This window comes from Onychostoma macrolepis, chromosome 16 (assembly GCF_012432095.1).
Source record: "Onychostoma macrolepis isolate SWU-2019 chromosome 16, ASM1243209v1, whole genome shotgun sequence".
Classification (NCBI taxonomy): domain Eukaryota; kingdom Metazoa; phylum Chordata; class Actinopteri; order Cypriniformes; family Cyprinidae; genus Onychostoma; species Onychostoma macrolepis.
The window spans coordinates 4475172-4498298 of record NC_081170.1 but is presented as its reverse complement, the minus strand read 5'-3'; the positions used below and the strand labels follow the sequence as shown (position 1 = coordinate 4498298).

General features: G+C 36.8%; 1 protein-coding gene across 4 annotated transcripts; it reads left to right on the top strand.

Annotated features, from left to right (window-relative positions):
* Positions 1–114: 114 nt before the first annotated feature.
* brd2b (bromodomain containing 2b) lies at positions 115–23086 on the top strand. 4 transcript variants are annotated; one of them, XM_058747705.1, is made up of 12 exons: positions 118–253; positions 2441–2744; positions 4220–4357; positions 5094–5241; positions 5392–5567; positions 6864–7316; positions 7472–7600; positions 10117–10392; positions 10625–10869; positions 12032–12348; positions 20269–20397; positions 21894–23086. In XM_058747705.1, exons 1-12 carry the CDS (start codon positions 222–224, stop codon positions 22022–22024), a joined length of 2478 nt encoding a protein of 825 aa, XP_058603688.1. In that variant the 5' UTR covers positions 118–221; the 3' UTR covers positions 22025–23086. The 4 variants fall into 4 exon arrangements, with proteins under 4 accessions (XP_058603690.1, XP_058603688.1, XP_058603689.1 ...); XM_058747706.1 differs by having other exon boundaries at positions 2438–2744; positions 10117–10380; XM_058747704.1 differs by having other exon boundaries at positions 2438–2744.
* Positions 23087–23127: the final 41 nt, after the last annotated feature.

Sequence of the window (23127 nt, the reverse complement as noted above, 5' to 3'; positions counted from 1 at the left end):
GGAAGGACTTGACACTAAACCAATAAGAAACCAGCTTCGGAGGCGGGACGAATTCTGATTGGTCAGTGGCGTTCTTATATAAAAACCCTGGAGCGGAAATTGAAAGGCGCCATTTGCTCGTTGGACGGCGCGGGGTAGCTTAAGCATAAGGAGTTGAATAACAATAAAACGGGGACGAAAACGCAGGATTCCGCACCGCAAAACAACCCCGATCCATCCGAATGGAGGCGGCCATCAACCCGTCTCTTGACAGGTATTATCGGCGTGCCTTCGGAGCCTATAAACTAATCCTGTGTGGGTATTTAATCACAAAGGATGAGCAAAAGGGAAGGAAGCGTTTGTTTACAAGTTCATTTTCCTCCTTAAATGGGAATGTAACTCATGTTAAAACTGCCTTGCGTCTTTTTAAATGAGTCCCGGGCTATTAAAATAACAGTATGCAGCGAGCATCACTGTGTTGTGGGTCTATACTGCATCATTTCCCTCCGCCATCTTCAGCATTTAAAGGGCTACACTGTAACACACACATACTCACCATGGTAACCACAGTTCCTATCTACTTTAGTTATTGATGCAAACAGGCATGCAGCTATGTTAACTTGATATTTACGCTGTTGCAATGTCATCTCGTATTAATAAATCATGGCTTTATAGTAGTAACTGTGCTAATTGGGTGCAAACTGTTTACATTGTGGTAACTTACAGTTTTATATCCGCCATGCTAGTGCTCCATATATGCATCTCAGTGCATCTATCTGATTGTGCTTGTGCATGCGGTTCATTTGCATAAGTGCAGTGTGAATGAGCGATCTGAAGTGTTTGAGCTGTATTATTAAATGAGTGTGCGAGGATAGGGAGGGGTGGATGATTCATGTGGCTGCTGTCCTGTGTTGATTGGGCATAAATGCACTGGACGCTTGTTTACAAACAGAGAATAGGCGGGACAGACTGAATGACATTTACTGTAGTGTTTCTTACAGTATGTTTTACTATGCACTGATGATTTCGTCTGGCTGCTAATGCACAATTTCCCTCATGGGATGAATTGTCTATTGCATGAATGTGTTGGTACTTATTTTCTGAATGGACTAATCCAGTGCATGTGTTATTATTCATTGTAAACTATTTGTTGAAATAAGGAGAATGATTTGTGATATTGAAAGAATAAGAATCGAACGATAAACAAATCGGCAGTGTTCAACATTGAATGCTATTGTATTTCAGTAAAGTTAGCATGGAGATACATATAGGTTTTTTATATTAATTATCGTGATATGATGCAGTATTATTTAGGCCTATATATTTGAATACATTTAGGTCAACGTTCTCGAGTTTCAAACATAATTGTCTGCATTTGTCAACATTTGTACTGACCATGTCAGAAAACTGTTGTTGTTGCATTTAAAGGAAACTGTTGTGTTAACTTTGTATATTTTTACACGCATGTAAAAATATAAATATTTATTTTTTACACATGTATTGTATCTGTGTGTATATAATCAGTTGCATCTATAATCAAAGGTTTGTGGTCAGTATTTTTTTTTTTTTTTTTTTTTATAAGTTAATATTTGTATTAAATTTTTAATCTAAAAAAAGAAAACAGTTCTTATAAATTATAATAATATTCAAAAAGGCACAAGAACAGTTTCTTCCCCCAGGCAATCTACCTTATGAACAGTTAAATGTTCCCCACATTATGCAATAAAAATGTGCAATAATCTTATAATTATTTGTTACCACCTCCATTCTAGCGCATCTGCATCTCATTCTATTCTATTCCATTCTATCATGTATAGCACAACTGTACATACAATTTATTTACTTTTCAATTTTTGTCTATTTATATTTACATATGTGTATTTTTTTTATTCTCATCTTATTTTTATTGTCTGTGTGTTCTTGTCTCTGTGTACTGGAAGCTTATGTCACTAAATAAATGCCTTGTATGCGCAAACATACTTGGCAATAAAGCTCTTTCTGATTCTGATTTTGAAAAACAAATTGCTACTGCTTACTCTATTTTTGATTAAATAAATTCAGTTTAATGTTGGCATGTAAAAAAATATATATATTTTACACAATATCTAAGCCTGCTCACCACTCTAAAAAAAACAAATATTAACAATAATTATATATATATATTATTTTTATGTAAAATGCATATTATCTATTAATAAGGCAGTAGATAGTTTTTGAAACTGACATGAGAGAAGTTTGTCACTTGCTGATATATTTGTCTGGTTGTGGATTATGTATGTTTTATGTATCTAATGTATATTATGTGAATGTGGCTTGTTCAGGCACGAAGCAATGCAATGTTCCATATGCAATAATTTTTACTATATATTGCATTATTTAATTTTGATGTATTTCTCCTTATCCTCCAAACTCAACACTAAATGCTGCATCTTTTGTGTTTTGTTGATGATTTGTGCAGCAGCTCTGTGGGAATAGGGCTGTCTGTCATGGGTGGGATGGAGCAGAGTTCGGGCAAGCGTATTCGGAAACCCTCACTGCTCTATGAGGGCTTTGAGAGCCCGTCTCTGCCCCATGTGCCTCCACCCCACGTGCCTCCACCCGGACCTCCTCCGCCCCAGCAGCCCCCGGTGACAGACCCCAGCCGGCAGGGGCGCTCCACCAATCAGCTGCAGTTCCTCCACAAGGTCTTGGTGAAAGCGTTGTGGCGGCATCATTTCGCATGGCCTTTCCATGAACCCGTGGATGCAGTCCGACTCAGCTTACCTGTGAGCGAACGTTTACTTCCTGAGAATAACTGTACATTTACATATGGACATCACTTTGATATAGTCACCACTGATAAATTGCTCTTAATTGTAATGTAGAAACATTGTTTTTCTGTTAAGCTGCTTTGCAATCATGTGTGTCATGAAAAGTGCTGACAAAATGAATTGAATTTAATAATTCACATTAAAATGTTAAGGGTCATTATGTATCAAATCAACCAAATTTCAGAAACTTATCAAATTTTCTGATTGTTTATTTTTTCTGAAGAAAGACAAACATGCATTATGTAAGCCTAAATATTAAATGTCATAGATGTATATTTACTGAGTAATCCACTGTTTTGTAGAAGGAAAAAATGTCAGTTTTTACCTGAGATTTGGAGACGAATTACAGAGGGGTAAAAATGACTTTAGAAAGATGGCAGCAACCTTGTGTCATTTTTGCACGGAGATAGATATGTCTATCAGTAAAACCTGTTGACTTCAGCAATCTTGCTTGCATTATATGCCAATGGTGACAGTTCAAAAAAGTTTTTTCCCCCAAAGTTTGCATGCCAGTAACTCAAGAAGTATTAAAGATATCTTAATACCCTTTTAGACATTGGGTCTTGATAAACTTTTCTTTTGGTATCTTAATTTTTAAGACCCTATATGGTTCAATTGCAGTGATATTGTGATCTTAATATGACTCCAAGAGTAAATTGTTAAATTCACAACTGCAAACAATCTTAACAACTTTCAACCTTTGCTTTTCTTTTTCTTTGGTATTGCATTAATGCATTAATGCACAAAGGCTTTCCAATTACAAATCTTGAGCATGTTGTTGTCTTGTGACAGAGCATCTCATATTACCAGTAGTCTGACAGCATGTCTACAAACTTTGTGATATTTGTTGGTATTCTGGTCATATTTTTTTTCCAAGAACATTTTACCAATTCCAAACCACATCAATCTTAATAACTACTATGGATTTTGTGTTTAATCATTTCTAAGTGATGTATAATTGTCCATGAAGGCTGAAAGTCAAAAGCTCCTTATTTCAGGTGTGCAGAATTATTAGGCAGGTTTTCTTTTACAGATAAAATGAGCCAAAAAAGAGATTGAACTCAGACTAAAAGTACAAAAATATATATATTAAATGCCCATGAGAAGGGTGCAATGCTAATGCAATAATAGAATTAGCAAAGTTAAGGCATGACCATTTGGCAGCGAAATGCTCATTGGGTCAGCGTGGTCAGAAAAAACAGGTGGAGAAGAAAAGACACGTTAACTGCAAAAGAATTAAGGTGAAGAATTAGGTGTGAAACCATCAGGAATCATTTAGTCTCCAGCGCCACCATTTTCCCGAACTGCAACCTTCCTGGAGTCTCCAAAAGTGCAATGTGTCAGGTTGCCTAATAATTCTGGACACACTGTATATTCTTATGCACAGATAATATGATCTACAATGACACTATTTCCTGTTTTGCTTTAAGGACTACCATAAGATCATCAAACAGCCGATGGACATGGGCTCAATCAAGAAACGACTGGAGAATAACTACTACCGCAGTGCCGGCGAATGCTTGCAGGACTTTAATACCATGTTCACCAACTGTTACATCTACAATAAGGTGTGTGTTGCCATGGAAACATCCCACAGTGCTCATTTGTAGTTTCCTAAAGGTTAGAGCAGAAACATAGTCATTTCATATAATTGCTGTGTTAAGTACTAAATGCGTCATTTAGTGCTTATTTAAAGTACACATTCAATGTTTAAACAGATGTCAGAACCATGCATGTATTAATATACATCCACCTACACTAAGGTTTGAAAGTTTGGTTTTTTGAATAAGAAATTATTGCTTTTATTCAGCAAGGATGCATTCAGTTGATCAAAAGTGTCAGTAAACACATTTATAATGCTACCAAATGTTAAATAAATAATAAATGCTGTTCTTTTGAATTTACTATTCACCATAGAATAATGAAAAAAATGTGTCATGATTTTCATTAAAATATGAAACAGCACAACCGAATTATAAATGTTTTTTGAGCAGCAAATCAGCATATTAGAATGATTTCTGCAGGATCATGTGACACTAATGACTGGAGTAATGATGCTGAAATTTCAGCTTTGCATCATATTGCATATTCAGATTGAAAACACTTTTTTAAAGTATAATAATATTTTACAATTTTACTGTATTTTGATCAAATAAATGCAGCCTTCGTGAGCATAAGAATTTCCAAAACTTCCAAACCCAAACTTTTGAATGGGATTGCACATTTACATATCATCATTGGTCCAGCAACTGATGGCGCTGTTGAAGTTTTCTACAGAAGTGTATAATGTGAATTGTCTTTCAGCCTACAGATGACATTGTGCTGATGGCACAGTCTCTGGAGAAGGTCTTCTTGCAGAAGGTTGCCCAGATGCCCCAGGAAGAGATCGAGTTGCCCCCTCCTACCCCTAAAGGCAGAGGAGCAAAAACCATCAAAGGACGTAGAGGCAGAGGTGAGTTACACAGTCATTAAGTCTGTAGTGTTTGTAGCTAATTCCGGCCAAGAACAGCCTATTCAGACAGGAAGATCTCACCTAACTGACATGTAAAGCGATCGGAACCAGTTTGGCACTTTTGCAAAATGCATGCTTTATTTCCATCAGGAGGAGGAAGTGTTACGTCAGCTCACCAGGTGCCTGCCGTGTCTCAGTCAGCGTACTCTCCTTCCTCACCCGACACGCCAGATTCCCGGTTTTCCACCCCTCCACAGACCCTGCTGAGCAACAGCGGCCCTCCCCCACCGCTGATGACCCCACCACCCACCCAACCCACCGCAAAGGTACATACACACCCGTTTCAGAGCATCACTCTGTGATGTTTTACATGGCTGAGCCTGATACTGGGCATCATCATCACCCGGCTCGTCTGAAGTGGATGCTGCACACTGGTGGTGGTTGAGGAGAGACTCCCCACATGATTGTAAAGCGCTTTGGGTGTATAGCAATACACAATAAAAGCGCTATATAAATGCTTCATTCATTCATTCATTCATTCATTCAAGTGACTTGTTGATCCAATATTTTATTTACACAATGTTTTACAGTCTTTTAGAATCAAAACTTTTTATAATCTAGACAAAATACATATCGTCAGAAAGGTCTGACTCTCAGGATTCCATATTTTGCGATCGGAGTAATATTGACAGAGAAATTTAGACATTTGTGACAGAAAAATGCATCAAAAAAATTCAATAGAGTTTGAATGGCACCCGGTGGCTGTTTGTGGTATGACGCCCTAAATAAAATCTCATAAGAACTTCAAATTTGGAACATAACTTATTTGGACATAAGGCTTTAATTTTATATACATTTTAGAGTAAAACCTGTTATGTAAAATATTTATTTTATATAAAATATAAAAAAATTAGTACTGTGTATTTTCTTTACAGTAAATCTAAACTTCTATAACTGTTTTTTTACTTTCATATTTTAAAATAATTCAACTTCTGCAGTAATCTGCTGATTGTCTTCTTTAAAAAGAGTCCAACCTTATGTCTGTATTCCAAAGCATTCATGAATTATAAGAGTTTAAGTTTGGATAGTGCACTTTCACGTATATGTTCAAAAATGGGGGGTGACAGTGTATAAAAATAGAGTAAAAAAAAAAACATTCAAATAGAAAAGTTATTTTAAATTGTAATAATATTTCACAGTATTTTTTTATCAAATAAACGCAGCCTCTTTGAGCATAAGAGACTTCCTTCAAAAACATAACATTTTCTGACTTACTCTAAATTTTCCAAATTTTTTTTGTATATGTAATTAATAATTATGTATTGTGTATATAATAATAATAATTTTATGTTATTTATTTCTATTTATTTAATTAACTAGTTATTAAATCAACTACTGTTTTATATATTCATATGATCAGTATTTAGTGTACTTGCAGACTAAACTATACTTGATCCATGCTACTTGTGCGCTCTGTTCCAAGTCTTCTGAAGCTGTGTGGTAGAAATGTCTGAGGAGCAGACTGAAATTTAATGAATTATTCACTAAAAATGTTGGTTCAGTTGAGTATGTAGTTATAACTAGCACTGACTGAAAGCCTTATGTCTCTGTTCTCTCTGCAGAAGAAGGGTGTGAAGCGTAAAGCCGACACCACCACTCCTACCACACTCGGCTTCCCCGTGACCGCAGCTGCTCGGATGGGAGGCATGGGGAAAGGTCACGGATCGGCCGGAGAGATGCCCCACTCGCTCTCCTCAATGCCCATGGACTGTTCACCCAGTTTGGGCGTGAACGAGTCCACCCACCTCCAGCCCATCTTGGGGCGCCCGCTGTCCCGTCGTCCAATCAAACCTCCCCGTAAGGACCTGCCCGACTCCGTGCGGCCCCATCAGCCCTCGCGGCGTGGGAAACTAAGCAAGCAGCTTCGCTACTGCAGCGGCGTCCTTAAAGAACTGCTGTCTAAAAAACACGCGGCGTACGCCTGGCCCTTCTACAAACCCGTGGACGCGTCAACGCTGGGCCTGCACGACTACAACGACATAATCAAACATCCCATGGACCTCAGCACCATCAAGGTGACTTGCATGAGCTACACACACACAGTACTGGTGCTGTTTGGATGGTCATGTATACATGGTTCCGCTGCAGGTTTTTGGCTCTAGAAAAGTCCTGGTAGCATTAAAGTAATCTGAGGTGATGTAATACTGTTCCTGTGTTTTGTGTTCCTCAGAGGAAGATGGATGAGCGCGAGTACAGAGACGCCCAGCAGTTCAGCGCTGATGTCAGGCTCATGTTCTCCAACTGCTACAAGTACAACCCACCTGATCATGATGTGGTCGCCATGGCACGAAAACTGCAGGTACATGGGCTGCCTCTGCTGTTTTATACGAAGATATGCCGATATAGAGATGCTTAATTCTGCTTAAATACAAAATCCGAATTGATCCTAAAATAGGCTTCTGTTTTTATGTAAAATGTTAAGAGAATTTAACCTGGACATGTTAGAGAAAGGTTTCTTGACATTCAACCTATGTAGTAATTGTTTTAGCTGATAACTAGAATGATTTATTTATTTATTAAATATATATTAGTAGTAGTATTAGTATTACATATTTAGTGTGTTAAATATTACATTTTTCTTATTTGATTGGAGAAAATGAAGCCTGATATTATTTGCTTCTAACATCAGCCTACTTTTTGATTTTAAATACAATTTAAAATAATAAAAAATAGCATTTTGTATTTAGATAATATCAGTTATTATTATTTCTCATTTTAATATTTCACCTTATTTATTTTTTTATTTGATTGGAGAAAATAAAGACTGATATTATTTGCTTCTAATATCAGCCTAGGCAAGCAGAGAGCGAAAAAATGTTTTAAATATAATAAAAAATAAATAAAAACATTATTTTATCTTTTTTTAAGATAATGTCAGTTATTTTTATTGTTGTTATTCATTTAAATATTTGAAATACTTTCTTATTTTTTATTTGATAGTCAATCTGAGTGTTTATATAATACATGTAATTTATTTAAAAATATATATAATTAAAATAATTAAAAATGTTTTATTTTAAGATTCTAGATAATATCAGTTAGTTTTGTTTTATATTTATTGTTGTTATTGCTCATTTGAATATATATTTATTTATTTATTTTAATAATTTAAAAAATAAAAAATATTTTTGATTAGAAAGAAATTATGATATTAGCCTAGTTAAATAATTTTTAGATAAATATAAAAATAGCAATATATATATATATAATACACAGTGTGTGCAGAATTATTAGGCAAGTTGATATTCTGGTCATATTTTTTTTCCAAGAACATTTGACCAATTTCAAACCACATCAATCTTAATAACTACTATTGATTTTGTATTTAATAATTTATAAGTGAGATATAATTGTCCATGAGGCCTGATAGTCAGAAACTTCTTATTTCAGGTGTGCAGAATTATTAGGCAGGTTTTCCTTTACAGATAAAATGAGCCAAAAAAGAGATTGAACTCAAGAATAAAAGTTAAAATAAAAAATTATTAAATGCCCATGAGAAGGATGCAATACTAATGCAATAATAGAATTAGCAAAGTTAAGGCATGACCATTGGGCAGCGAAATGCTCATTGGGTCAGCAAGGTGGAGAAGAAAAGACACCTTAACTGCAAAAGAATTAGGAATTAAGGTGAAGAATTAGGTGAGAAACCATCAGGAACCATTTAGTCTCCAGCACCATCATTTTACAGAACTGCAACCTTCCTGGAGTCTCCAGAATTACAAGGTGTCAGGTTTTCAGAGACTTTGCTTCGGTAAAAAATTCTTTAAAATGGCCCTCACTTAATAAGAATAACATGCTGAAGTGTTGTGAAATACATGAAGACTGATTTTGTATAGGCTTTATGGACAGATAAGTTGTGAGTGACTCTTGAAGGACCAGCATCACATCCTCTTGTACCACTGTTTGAAGAATTTATCTTCCAGAATCTGGCAGGAAGTTTTAGGAGCTCATTTTAGTTCATCTCCTATCCTGAAAAGTCTGTCTTGCAGGATTGATTAAAAATGAGCTCCTAAAACTTACTGCCAGATTCTGGAAGATAAATTCTTCAAACTGTGGCACAAGAGGATGTGATGCTGGTCCTTCAAGAGTCACTCTCAACTTATCTGTCCATAAAGCCTTTACAAAATCAGTCTTCATGTATTTCACAACACTTCAGAATGTTATTCTTATTAAGTGAGAGTCATTAAAATATTTTTACCCAAGCAAAGTCTCTGAGAACCTGACACATTCCACTGGAAACCCAGGAAGGTTGCAGTTCTGTAAAATGATGGTGCTGAGACTAAATGGTTCCTGATGGTTTCTCACCCAATTTTGACATTAATTCCTAATTCTTGCAGTTAAGGTGTCTTTTCTTCTCCACCTTGCTGACCCAATGAGCATTTCGCTGCCCAATGGTCATGCCTTAACTTTGCTAATTCTATTATTGCATTAGTATTGCATCCTTCTCATGGGCATTTAATAATTGTTTTACTTTTTATTCTTGAGTTCAATCTCTTTTTTGCTCATTTTATCTGTAAAAGAAAACTTGCCTAATAATTCTGCATACACTGTATGTATGTATGTATGTATGTATGTATGTATGTATATATATATATATATATATATATATATATATATATATATATATATATTTAAAAAGTAACTAATCTAAGTAAATTCTAAGTAATTAGATAATAAAAATTTTTTTAAATGTATTATTATGACAGAAATATTTTACATTTCCTAAAAAAGTAGCTTATGTTTGTTAGAATTTTTGATAGGATTGTCTTTCTACAGAAGTAATATTTTAATATTCTTCCCTTTCTCTTTCCACAGGACGTGTTTGAGTTCCGCTTCGCAAAGATGCCTGACGAGGTTTCAGAGGAGGAGGAATTGTCTCCCATGCCATTAGGCCGGAACATGGGCATTTTGGGAATGCACCACTCCTCCTCTTCATCCTCGTCTTCCTCCTCTTCATCCTCCTCTTCATCCTCGTCGGAGAGCGAGCCGAGCAGTGACAGCGAGCCGAGCAGTGACAGCAGCCCGAGCTCTGACAGTGAGGAGGAGAGAGCTCAACGCCTGGCCCAACTGCAGGACCAGGTGTGTACTCAGGTACACAGACCTTCCTGTTACGCTCTACTTCATACATCCACATGAACAACAGGAAATCAAAGACCCTTTTACTTTGATAAATCTCTCTAGTCTTACTGTGCACGATTCATCCATTCACACATCCTTAAGAAAAAATTGCATGTTAATCTAAAGAAAAAGTGTCATGGCTATGACTGTCATAACGTGATAGTAGCTTTAATCTTTTAACATGTAGTATATGCCTGTGTTTTAGCTCAGAGCGGTACATGAGCAGCTGGCAGCCCTCTCCTCCGGCCCGATTGTTAAACCCAAAAGGAAACGAGAGAAAAAGAAAGACAAGAAGAAGAAAAAGAAGCCTGAGAAACGCAGAGGAAGTCGAAGTTTGATGAGTGATGAGCGGGACAAACCTGCCAAACTGCCTAAAAGCAAATCCAGCCGTGCTTCACTGTCATCCACACAGAGCAAGAAAGGCCCTGCGAAGAAAAGCAGCAAGAACAAGTTCGTATTTTTCACTTCACTTGTTCTTATTGGGGTGGAGTAGCTAATATGGATGGGAATTTAATTATTCCACCCTAAAGAGTTTGTCTAAACTAGTGTTACTTAACTAAGACTAAAAATAATAAAAAAAAATTTTTTGCTAATTGAAATAAATCTGAAATACAATACAAAAATAAATATTAATGAAATTTTTTTTTTTATAGAAATTTTGCCTTGTCAACTAACTGAAATAAGTTTAAGTACTAAAATTATTAAAACTGAAACAAAAATAAAGTTGTATAGAGATAGTTAAAAAAAAATAATGACAAAAGCATATAGCAAAATGACTAAAACTAAAATTGAATTTAAAGTTCTGTGTTATTTTAATGAATAATAAATCATATTAATTTAATAAAAATACATTCTTTAATACATGTATCATTGTCTACATATTTCATTTTTTATTTTATCATTTTTAAAGCACCATTTATTGCAACAAAAAATAGTTTAGCTAAATGTTATAAACAAGCAGCTATTTACACCGATTCTGACCAATTCAGTTTGTGAGTTGTTGGATTAATTCAGCAGACTGATTCAACACAATAACCTGAGATGCTGAAGTACCATAGTAGCATTTACTGGTAACCTAAAGCGTTTTCATAAGGAGCAACATATCTTCACTTTAAAGAGATAGTTCCCCCAAAAATGAAAATTGTGTCATTAATTACTCACCCTCTTGTCGTTCCAAACCCGTAAGACCTTGGTTCATCTTTGAAACACAAATTAAGATATTTTTGATGCATTCTGAGAGCTCTCTGACCCTCCCATAGACAACAATGTAATTAACATGATCAAGGTCCAGAAATGTAGCAAGGAGATCGGTAAAATAATCCATGTTCAGTGGATACCCTCCAAGATGGCGCTAGGGTGACGTGGAGGAGTTGAATTGTTGAATAAAGTTGTTATTTTTGTTTTCTTTGCATACAAAAAGTAATCATAGCTTCGTAAAATTAGGGTGGAAGCTCTGATGTCACATGGATTCATTTACTGATCTCCTTGCTACGTTTCTGGACCTTGATTGTGTTAATTATATTGCTGTCTATGGGAGGGTCAGAGAACGCTCAGAATTCACCCTCCCTCTGTTCAGTATTACAAGTCTCTTTTATTTGATTTACTCTGGCAGGAACACAAAGAAATCATCCTCATCTCGTTTCGCGGCAGCCCCTGCCATCTCCTTACCACACTACGACTCTGAGGAGGAAGAGGACGGTCTTCCCATGAGTTACGACGACAAGCGGCAGCTCAGCCTGGACATCAACAAGCTGCCCGGGGAGAAACTGGGCCGTGTGGTGCACATCATCCAGTCACGGGAGCCCTCGCTGCGCGACACCAACCCAGAGGAGATCGAAATAGATTTTGAAACGCTGAAGCCGTCCACGCTGCGTGAGCTGGAGCGATATGTTATGACCTGCCTGCGCAAGAAGCCCCGCAATCCGAACGGTGAGCAGAGATTTAATGCTTGCTACCTATGACATCCCGGTCGGATGATGAAGTTAGAAAATATCTACATATCATGGCCGTTTATATATGTGTGTGTGTGTGTGTGTGTGTGTGTGTGTGTATGTGTGTGTATATATTAATTATATATATATATATATATATATATATATATATATATAATAATTCATCTTCAGATTATTTATTTGTAATTTAGTAAATATGATGTAAAATAAATATACTTTTAATTAGTTTTTATTTTTGCTGTCAAGCGATTAATTGCAATTTATCAGATACAAAATAAGTTTTTGTTTGCGTAATATGTGTGTTCTGTGTATATTTATGTATATATAAATACACACACATACAGTATATAATTTGAAAATATTTACATGTATTTTCATGTCTATATTTAGATTCACATAATTTAAATTATAAATAAATATTTAATACATGAACATAATATATTTTTCCGAAATATACGTGTGTGTATTTATGTACATGTAATAAATATACACAGCACACATACATATATTATTTAAACAAAACTTATTTTGGATGTGATCAATCACGATTAATCGCTTGACAGCACAAATTTTTATATATATGTATATATGTATATATATATATATATATATTAGTGGTGGGCCATTATTGGCGTTAACGTGCTGCGTTAACGTGAGACTCTTATCGGGCGATAAAAAATATCGCCGTTAATCTATTCTCAAAGTTGGGTTGGGAGCTGGGTCTATACTACGCAAGCTATGATGACTTTCACCTTGATATTTTAGCGGATGTATACCTAGCCGAATTGCACTGTAGGGGGCGAGAACGAGTCTTGCGTGCTAACATGGATGCAGCTATGAAGCCGCCGGGTTTGCTTCAGGAAAATTTATTTTAAGAAGCTTCCCAATGGAAATCGGCAAGTCATTTCTGTCTCTCGTTACATGGTCGCGCTCTCTGTATCGCGCACAGCGGAGTTCCGCCCGGTTCGCACACACACACACACACACACACACACACAAACAAACAAACAAGCGTGGCGCACACAAGTGAGCACACTCCCACTCCTATTTGTAAATATTAAGCCGCAAAACGTCTATTTAAATATGACTTCTGTGTGTCTCTGTGTTAATGTATGGCGCAGACGCACGGGGTGTTCACTACTCATACAGAAGACCACGTGACGCTATGCGGCGATATTAACGTCTGTCGTCTCACTAAATGAGGACATAAATACATGAACAACATCTCCAGAACTGCTCTGAGAGTCACTTCATTAGCATTCGAGCGTTTCATTTGAGAAAACTATCCTCACGGCAACCCGTCAAAATAAAAGTTTGGTTTCACTTGAAGACATTGGGCAGAACGTAATAGGCTACTACTACTAAAACTATTAAAACCTTATCTTTAAGGAATAATCATACAATGTTTTCAATGTTATTATCAATATTAAATTCTTGATGACTGCTAGTTGTTTACTTATCTACTTGGCAGAATTCAAATGAGCCATTTTAATCTAGATTAATCTAGATTAATTCCAAGATTACAGTGAGATTAATCTAGATTAAAAAATTAATCTATGCCCACCACTAATATATATATATATATATATATATATATATATATATATATATATATATATATACACAGTGAGGAAAATAAGTATTTGAACACCCTGCTATTTTGCAAGTTCTCCCACTTAGAAATCATGGAGGGGTCTGAAATTGTCATCGTAGGTGCATGTCCACTGTGAGAGACATAATCTAAAAAAAAAAATCCAGAAATCACAATGTATGATTTTTTTAACTATATATTTGTATGATACAGCTGCAAATAAGTATTTGAACACCTGTCTATCAGCTAGAATTCTGACCCTCAAAGACCTGTTAGTCTGCCTTTAAAATGTCCACCTCCACTCCATTTATTATCCTAAATTAGATGCACCTGTTTGAGGTCGTTAGCTGCATAAAGACACCTGTCCACCCCATACAGTCAGTAAGAATCCAACTACTAACATGCCAAGACCAAAGAGCTGTCCAAAGACACTAGAGACAAAATTGTACACCTCCACAAGGCTGGAAAGGGCTACGGGGAAATTGCCAAGCAGCTTGGTGAAAAAAGGTCCACTGTTGAAGCAATCATTAGAAAATGGAAGAAGCTAAACATGACTGTCAATCTCCCTCGGACTGGGGCTCCATGCAAGATCTCACCTAGTGGGGTCTCAATGATCCTAAGAAAGGTGAGAAATCAGCCCAGAACTACACGGGATGAGCTGGTCAATGACCTGAAAAGAGCTGGGACCACCGTTTCCAAGGTTACTGTTGGTAATACACTAAGACGTCATGGTTTGAAATCATGCATGGCACGGAAGGTTCCCCTGCTTAAACCAGCACATGTCCAGGCCTGACTTAAGTTTGCCAATGACCATTTGGATGATCCAGAGGAGTCATGGGAGAAAGTCAGATGAGACCAAAATAGAACTTTTTGGTCATAATTCCACTAAACGTGTTTGGAGGAAGAAGAATGATGAGTACCATCCCAAGAACACCATCCCTACTGTGAAGCATGGGGTGGTAGCATCATGCTTTGGGGTGTTTTTCTGCACATGGGACAGGCGACTGCACTGTATTAAGGAAGAGGATGACTGGGGCCATGTATTGCGAGATTTTGGGGATCAACCTCCTTCCCTCAGTTAGAGCATTGAAGATGGGTCGAGGCTGGGTCTTCCAACATGACAATGACCCAAAGCACACAGCCAGGATAACCAAGGAGTGTCTCTGTAAGAAGCATATCAAGGTTCTGGCGTGGCCTAGCCAGTCTCCAGACCTAAACCCAATAGAGAATCTTTGGAGGAGCTCAAACTCCGTGTTTCTCAGCGACAGGCCAGAAACCTGACTGATCTAGAGAAGATCTGTGTGGAGGAGTGGGCCAAAATCCCTCCTGCAGTGTGTGCAAACCTGGTGAAAAACTACAGGAAACGTTTGACCTCTGTAATTGCAAACAAAGGCTACTTTACCAAATATTAACATTGATTTTCTCAGGTGTTCAAATACTTATTTGCAGCTGTATCATACAAATAAATAGTTAAAAATCATACATTGTGATTTCTGGATTTTTTTTAGATTATGTCTCACAGTGGACATGCACCTCGATGACAATTTCAGACCCTCCATGATTTCTAAGTGGGAGAACTTGCAAAATAGCAGGGTGTTCAAATACTTATTTTCCTCACTGTATATCTGTATATATATATATATATATATATATATACACACACATATACATACAGGTGCTGGTCATATAATTAGAATATCATCAAAAGTTGATTTATTTCACTAATTCCATTCAAAAGTGAAACTTGTATATTATATTCATTCATTACACACAGACTGATATATTTCAAATGTTTATTTCTTTTAATTTTGATGATTAGAGCTTACAGCTCATGAAAGTCAAAAATCAGTATCTCAAAATATTAGAATATTACTTAAGACCAATACAAAGAAAGGATTTTTAGAAATCTTGGCCAACTGAAAAGTATGAGCATGTACAGCACTCAATACTTAGTTGGGGCTCCTTTGCCTGAATTACTGCAGCAATGCGGCGTGGCATGGAGTCGATCAGTCTGTGGCACTGCTCAGGTGTTATGAGAGCCCAGGTTGCTCTGATAGTGGCCTTCAGCTCATCTGCATTGTTGGGTCTGGTGTCTCTCATCTTCCTCTTGACAATACCTCATAGATTCTCTCTGGGGTTCAGGTCAGGCGAGTTTGCTGGCCAATCAAGCACAGTAACACTATGGTCATTGAACCAGCTTTTGGTACCTTTGGCAGTGTGGGCAGGTGCCAAGTCCTGCTGGAAAATGAAATCAGCATCTCCATAAAGCTTGTCAGCAGCAGGAAGCATGAAGTGCTCTAAAATTTCCTGGTAGATGGCTGCGTTGACTGTGGACATCAGAAAACACAGTGGACCAACACCAGCAGATGACATGGCAGCCCAAATCATCACTGACTGTGGAAACTTCACACTGGACTTCAAGCAACATGGATTCTGTGCCTCTCCACTCTTCCTTCAGACTCTGGGACCTTGATTTCCAAATGAAATGTAAAATTTACTTTCATCTGAAAAGAGGACTTTGGACCACTGAGCAACAGTCCAGTTCTTTTCTCCACAGCCCAGTCAAGATGCTTCTGGCGTTGTCTCTGGTTCAGAAGTGGCTTGGTAGCCCTTTTCCTGAAGACGCCTGAGCGTGGTGACTCTTGATGCACTGACTCCAGCTTCAGTTCTCTCCTTGTGAAGCTCTCCCAAGTGTTTGAATCAGCTTTGCTTGACTGTATTCTCAAGCTTGCAGTCATCCCTGTTGCTTGTGCACCTTTTCCTACCCAAATTCTTCCTTCCAGTCAACTTTGTATTTAATATGCTTTGATACAGCACTCTGTAAACAGCCACACCTTTCAGTAATGACCTTCTGTGACTTACCCTCTTTGTGGAGGGTGTCAATGTTTGTCTTCTGGATCATTGCCAAGTCAGCAGTCTTCCCCATTATTGTGGTTCAAAGAACAAGAGATACCCAGAATTTATACTGTAGGGATGGTCATTTATTCAAACTCAAATGTAAATATTCTAATATTTTGAGATACTGATTTTTGACTTTCATGAGCTGTAAGCTCTAATCATCAAAATTAAAAGAAATAAACATTTGAAATATATCAGTCTGTGTGTAATGAATGAATATAATATACAAGTTTCACTTTTTGAATGGAATTAGTGAAATAAATCAACTTTTTGATGATATTCTAATTATGTGACCAGAACCTGTATGTATGTGTGTATTAGGGTTGCACGATACACCGGAACTACGGTAGTATCGCGATACTAAAGCTTAAAAATACCCGCGGTGCCATTGCATTTTTTAAACGGTAGTATCGTCCATACGGTACCGTAAGATATGTTGTATGCACGGCAAGAACACTGTTTAAAACGCTCATTTGAACATGCATGCCAGCAGAAACATTACAAGTTGATTGCCAAATGTCTTTCTGCTGTGCTCTGTGTATATGCATTATATGGTATTGAGTGTTTCCGATGCTTCAGTTCAGTTTGCAATGGGAAGTCGCACTTGCACGTCGTTGTTCATGCTGCAGTTTATCAGAAGAAAGGGTCTGATTCAGACCATCTTATGTCATTTAAAAAAAAAAGCAGCTCAAACATCACTTATTCAACATCAATATCTTACAAGAAAGTATTCTCACAGTGTAATTAATTTGACCACTTCTAGAACAGGTGTAATAGTTCGTTTCTGGAAGCATCTTTGTGATCACGAATGCAAATCCATTCATCAGCATAGCGGCTTTGCACTTGGTTCTTATCAATCATTATGTATATTTTGTTTATTCATTTATAATGTTATGTTTTAATATACATGCTGCTAACTCGGAAATTTCAAGATACACGAGCAAAAAAATGCTCCTGACAGTTCGGCAATACGACACGAGCAAGAGTGCTGTTTTTGTTTCGTTTGTGTTCGAATCCAAATCCGCATTGTCTTGGGCGAATCACTGATTCACTGAGCCATTCATAAAAACAGTCATTTGATTCGCTCCTGAAGGATTCAGCCATAGACATCATATCTCTATATGATATCTATGGATTCAGCCGTTTTGAAAGAATCGTTTGAATGACTCAGTGATTCAATCACGAACTTATGCCACCTGCTGGCCGTTTTTAAGTTTCCCATCTAAAAGTAGGCATATTACATTATTTTCCAACATATTTCTATATTCAGAATTTAGTATTTAAAACACTAATCTCATAACATTATTTATGCAATTATGTATAAATGCCACATCTAAATGTCACTTCATGCAGCTTCTGTGCAGTGCTGATTTTGTTTAGATCATTTCATGGATAATAATAGCCAGTCATTCATTCACATTAAGTATTCAGAGAATAATATTGTCTGTTTTCACTTACATCTATTTATTTATTTTGTAGAATTGAATTTTAAATTAACACAATACTGCTTGGTATCGTGATACTTCAGCTGGCATAGTATCGTAAGACATTTTTATGGTATCGTGACAACCCTAGTGTGTGTGTATATGTATATGTATGTATATATATATACAGTGAGGAAAATAAGTATTTGAACACCCTGCTATTTTGCAAGTTCTCCCACTTAGAAATCATGGAGGGGTCTGAAATTGTCATCGTAGGTGCATGTCCACTGTGAGAGACATAATCTAAAAAAAAAAATCCAGAAATCACAATGTATGATTTTTTAACTATTTATTTGAATGATACAGCTGCAAATAAGTATTTGAACACCTGAGAAAATCAATGTTAATATTTGGTACAGTAGCCTTTGTTTGCAATTACAGAGGTCAAACGTTTCCTGTAGTTTTTCACCAGGTTTGCACACACTGCAGGAGGGATTTTGGCCCACTCCTCCACACAGATCTTCTCTAGATCAGTCAGGTTTCTGGCCTGTCGCTGAGAAACACGGAGTTTGAGCTCCCTCCAAAGATTCTCTATTGGGTTTAGGTCTGGAGACTGGCTAGGCCACGCCAGAACCTTGATATGCTTCTTACAGAGACACTCCTTGGTTATCCTGGCTGTGTGCTTGGTCATTGTCATGTTGGAAGACCCAGCCTCGACCCATCTTCAATGCTCTAACTGAGGGAAGGAGGTTGTTCCCCAAAATCTCGCAATACATGGCCCCGGTCATCCTCTCCTTAATACAGTGCAGTCGCCCTGTCCCATGTGCAGAAAAACACCCCCAAAGCATGATGCTACCACCCCCATGCTTCACAGTAGGGATGGTGTTCTTGGGATGGTACTCATCATTCTTCTTCCTCCAAACACGTTTAGTGGAATTATGACCAAAAAGTTATATTTTGGTCTTATCTGACCACATGACTTTCTCCCATGACTCCTCTGGATCATCCAAATGGTCATTGGCAAACTTAAGTCAGGCCTGGTTTAAGCAGGGGAACCTTCCGTGCCATGCATGATTTCAAACCATGACGTCTTAGTGTATTACCAACAGTAACCTTGGAAACGGTGGTCCCAGCTCTTTTCAGGTCATTGACCAGCTCCTCCCGTGTAGTTCTGGGCTGATTTCTCACCTTTCTTAGGATCATTGAGACCCCACTAGGTGAGATCTTGCATGGAGCCCCAGTCCGAGGGAGATTGACAGTCATGTTTAGCTTCTTCCATTTTCTAATGATTGCTCCAACAGTGGACCTTTTTTCACCAAGCTGCTTGGCAATTTCCCCGTAGCCCTTTCCAGCCTTGTGGAGGTGTACAATTTTGTCTTTAGTGTCTTTGGACAGCTCTTTGGTCTTGGCATGTTAGTAGTTGGATTCTTACTGATTGTATGGGGTGGACAGGTGTCTTTATGCAGCTAACGACCTCAAACAGGTGCATCTAATTTAGGATAATAAATGGAGTGGAGGTGGACATTTTAAAGGCAGACTAACAGGTCTTTGAGTGTCAGAATTCTAGCTGATAGACAGGTGTTCAAATACTTATTTGCAGCTGTATCATACAAATAAATAGTTAAAAATCATACATTGTGATTTCTGGATTTTTTTTTAGATTATGTCTCTCACAGTGGACATGCACCTACGATGACAATTTCAGACCCCTCCATGATTTCTAAGTGGGAGAACTTGCAAAATAGCAGGGTGTTCAAATACTTATTTTCCTCACTGTATATATATATATGTATATATGTGTGTGCTTTGTAGTGGTCAATGGCCACTCTGCTCTGTAAAATATGGCATTGAACATCAACAAAAAAAACAAACAAAAAAAAAATCAATACTTGTTATAAATCAACACTAGTTATAATGCATGTTTTACCAAGAATTATTTGTTGTGCGATGCATCAAGTGTAATCTAGATCCGTCCTGTGTGCAGTGGTGAAGAAGGGAGGAGGTGGGAAGAGCCGAGAGGAACTGGCTCTGGAGAAGAAGATGGAACTAGAGAGGAGGTTACAGGATGTGAGCGGACAGCTGAACTCTGCCAAGAAACCCCAGAAACCCAAAGGTAGGGCTGAAGGCAGCATTTGAAGCACTCTTCAGTTTTCTCAATTATGTCTTGGTGCTCAGGACTCAACAATAAGCCTGGTCTGATGGCCCGAGGCTGGTGTAATCGAGGTTCAGGCCAGTGTTGCCTTTATGGGATCGATTTATTTTGTGTATAGAGCTGATGTTGAACAAGCAGACAACAACAGAGCGAGCACAGGTGAAAACCGTACACACAGAATGAGATCTTATGCTCAATAACTACTAGAAAGGCAAAAAAAACGCAACGGACATGCTGCAAGAAACTTGGGGCTGCATGATTAATCAAAATAAAACCAAAATCGTGATGATTATGGCTTCGTGATTATGGTGTTTTCAGCAGCTATGGTTCACAATTAATGCCACTCCACACAAACTTGCAATTTGGGAATGAAACATGCGCCAACCATCTTCCCTTTAATGAGAAGTGCTTACAAACCAGCTGTTGTCAACAAAAGAAAAGGCTTTAAGGGCTTCCTGCGATTTTACAACAAAATAAAAAAGCTTGATGTTTAACATTTGAAAATGAAAAAAATTAAGACACTTAGTAAATAAATATTAGTGTTGTAATGCTACAGCTGTATTTTAACAAAATAAATGATAAATTGTTGTTATTATTATTATTATTATTATTATTATTATTAAATTATTTTGAAATCAATGAATATTTTAATTATATCAAAAATAAGATATAGAACAAAATAATTATTACTATTATTAAATTATTTTGAAAAATGAATATTTTAATTGTATTAAAAATAAGAAACTACAAAATTATAGAAAATATTAAAAGTTTTATTATTATTATTAATAAATGTTATTTATTATAATAAATATTATTATTAATACTTTTAATACTTTTTGTTAATTGTATTGCAGTAGTAATATTTATTTTTTGGTTTATTTATTTTTAAACCAGTTTTAGAAGTTATTTGCTAATAACAACAACAATAATAAAAATATTTATTATATTATTATAGTCATATAGATATGTTTTTTTTCCAAATCACATTTTAAATCATAATCAAGTTTTTTTTTTTTTTGCAGTTAAATTTAGTTTTTTCCCCCAAATCGTTTAGCCCTACAAATGCTCCAGTATCATATTGAATATTGAAGTAGTATTGAATTACTCTCAAAGGTGCAGACTGATTGTATACATCCTGTAGGCAAAATTATAAGGTAAATCCAGTAAGAAGTTAGGTTTTTAGCCACTCTTGTATTCTTATCTATTATAAACCTTTAGGAAAATGATTTAGCCTTTTGAGAACACGCTGTTTGTTTTAGTCATTTGTCTTGTCTATTTTAAAAATAGAAAACCTACTTCCAGTATTCAGAAATATTTTTCATTGTTGTCTTTCACCTGGACAACCGACCCAACAAAGTCAACAGCAAAACTCACTGTTGTTAAGCTCTGCTGGGTTACACCCACAAAACCAGTTTCCTTCACGAGTGAAAACCGGTTTTGTTTTTATCTTCCAGTGGAGAAGCCCAGTGGCGCGGAGCCTCATGCCATGGCGTCACGTCTCAGCGCCAGCAGCTCCAGCTCGGACTCCTCCTCATCGTCCTCCTCCTCCTCCTCATCTGACACCAGTGACTCGGACTCCAGGTGAAGAGGACTCTGGGAAGGCACAGGAAGTGGGCTCAGAGCTGCGGCCTGCCGTACAGACACCTTGTTTTCCGTGCCTCCTGAATCCAGGAACTGTGTTTACTTCAGTGTAAAAAAATGTATATACTAGGATTTTTTTTCTTTTATAAAGAAGACTTTTACCAAGATGCCCATAATGGGAAAGAGTGCGCAATCATAACTACTTTTCTTAGTTGACAAAATTGCTTGTTGTTTTGTTTTGCTTCCATTTTGACCGTTTAATTTAGTCTTGAAACATTTCTTGCTTCTTTTTGCATTGCTTTAAAGATCAGGGCAAGTATTTAGATCTCTTTGAGCAACCAAAACTTGCATGAAGGTTTAGAAAGGACCTTCAATGGGGAAATGAGAAAGAAAATTAAGAACTACTTTGGATTTGCATTGGCTTTAAAAATGCTTAGGTTTTCACGCTGCGATGCACTGGACTGTTTTGGGATTTATGTACGTATGATATTATTCTGAATAGTTCAGTAACTTTCCATATGGCTTCGCAATTTGCTCTAGTTTAATTTTGCTATTGCTTTGATCTGTAAGAAGTGGATTTAATTTGACATTTTTTACATGATCGAATCAATGTTAAATGACACTTTTTGTCATCTGTGAAATTGTAGTGATAATATTCATTGAAAATGAACAGCCATAACGCCTCACTGGACTGGAGGAGATGGACTGAATTGATTCATGAGCACTAGAGAAACGCTGCTAGATTCAGTGGTTTGAATGAGTTAAGTTGAATGTTAACTTGAGAGATCTGGTTTGTAGATGAGACTAGAGGAATCGCATTTAAGCAATAGACTGTCATTTATTTCTTGTATATAGAGTCCATAATACCATGCTGCTTTCTCGTTTGTATTTATTTGCATTGCTCTAACCTCTCTTTTCTAGAATATTCTTTTTGAATATATAAGACACATGGCAGATCATTGTGACCTAATATTCCCTATCTGCAGTATAATTAAGAGTTTATGCGCTCTGGATTATACGTTGGTTTCTATTTGGATGGAAATACAAATACAACAAGTGAATGGTGTGAAGTGTTGTTTCAGTATTTTATTTCATATTTTATTTATC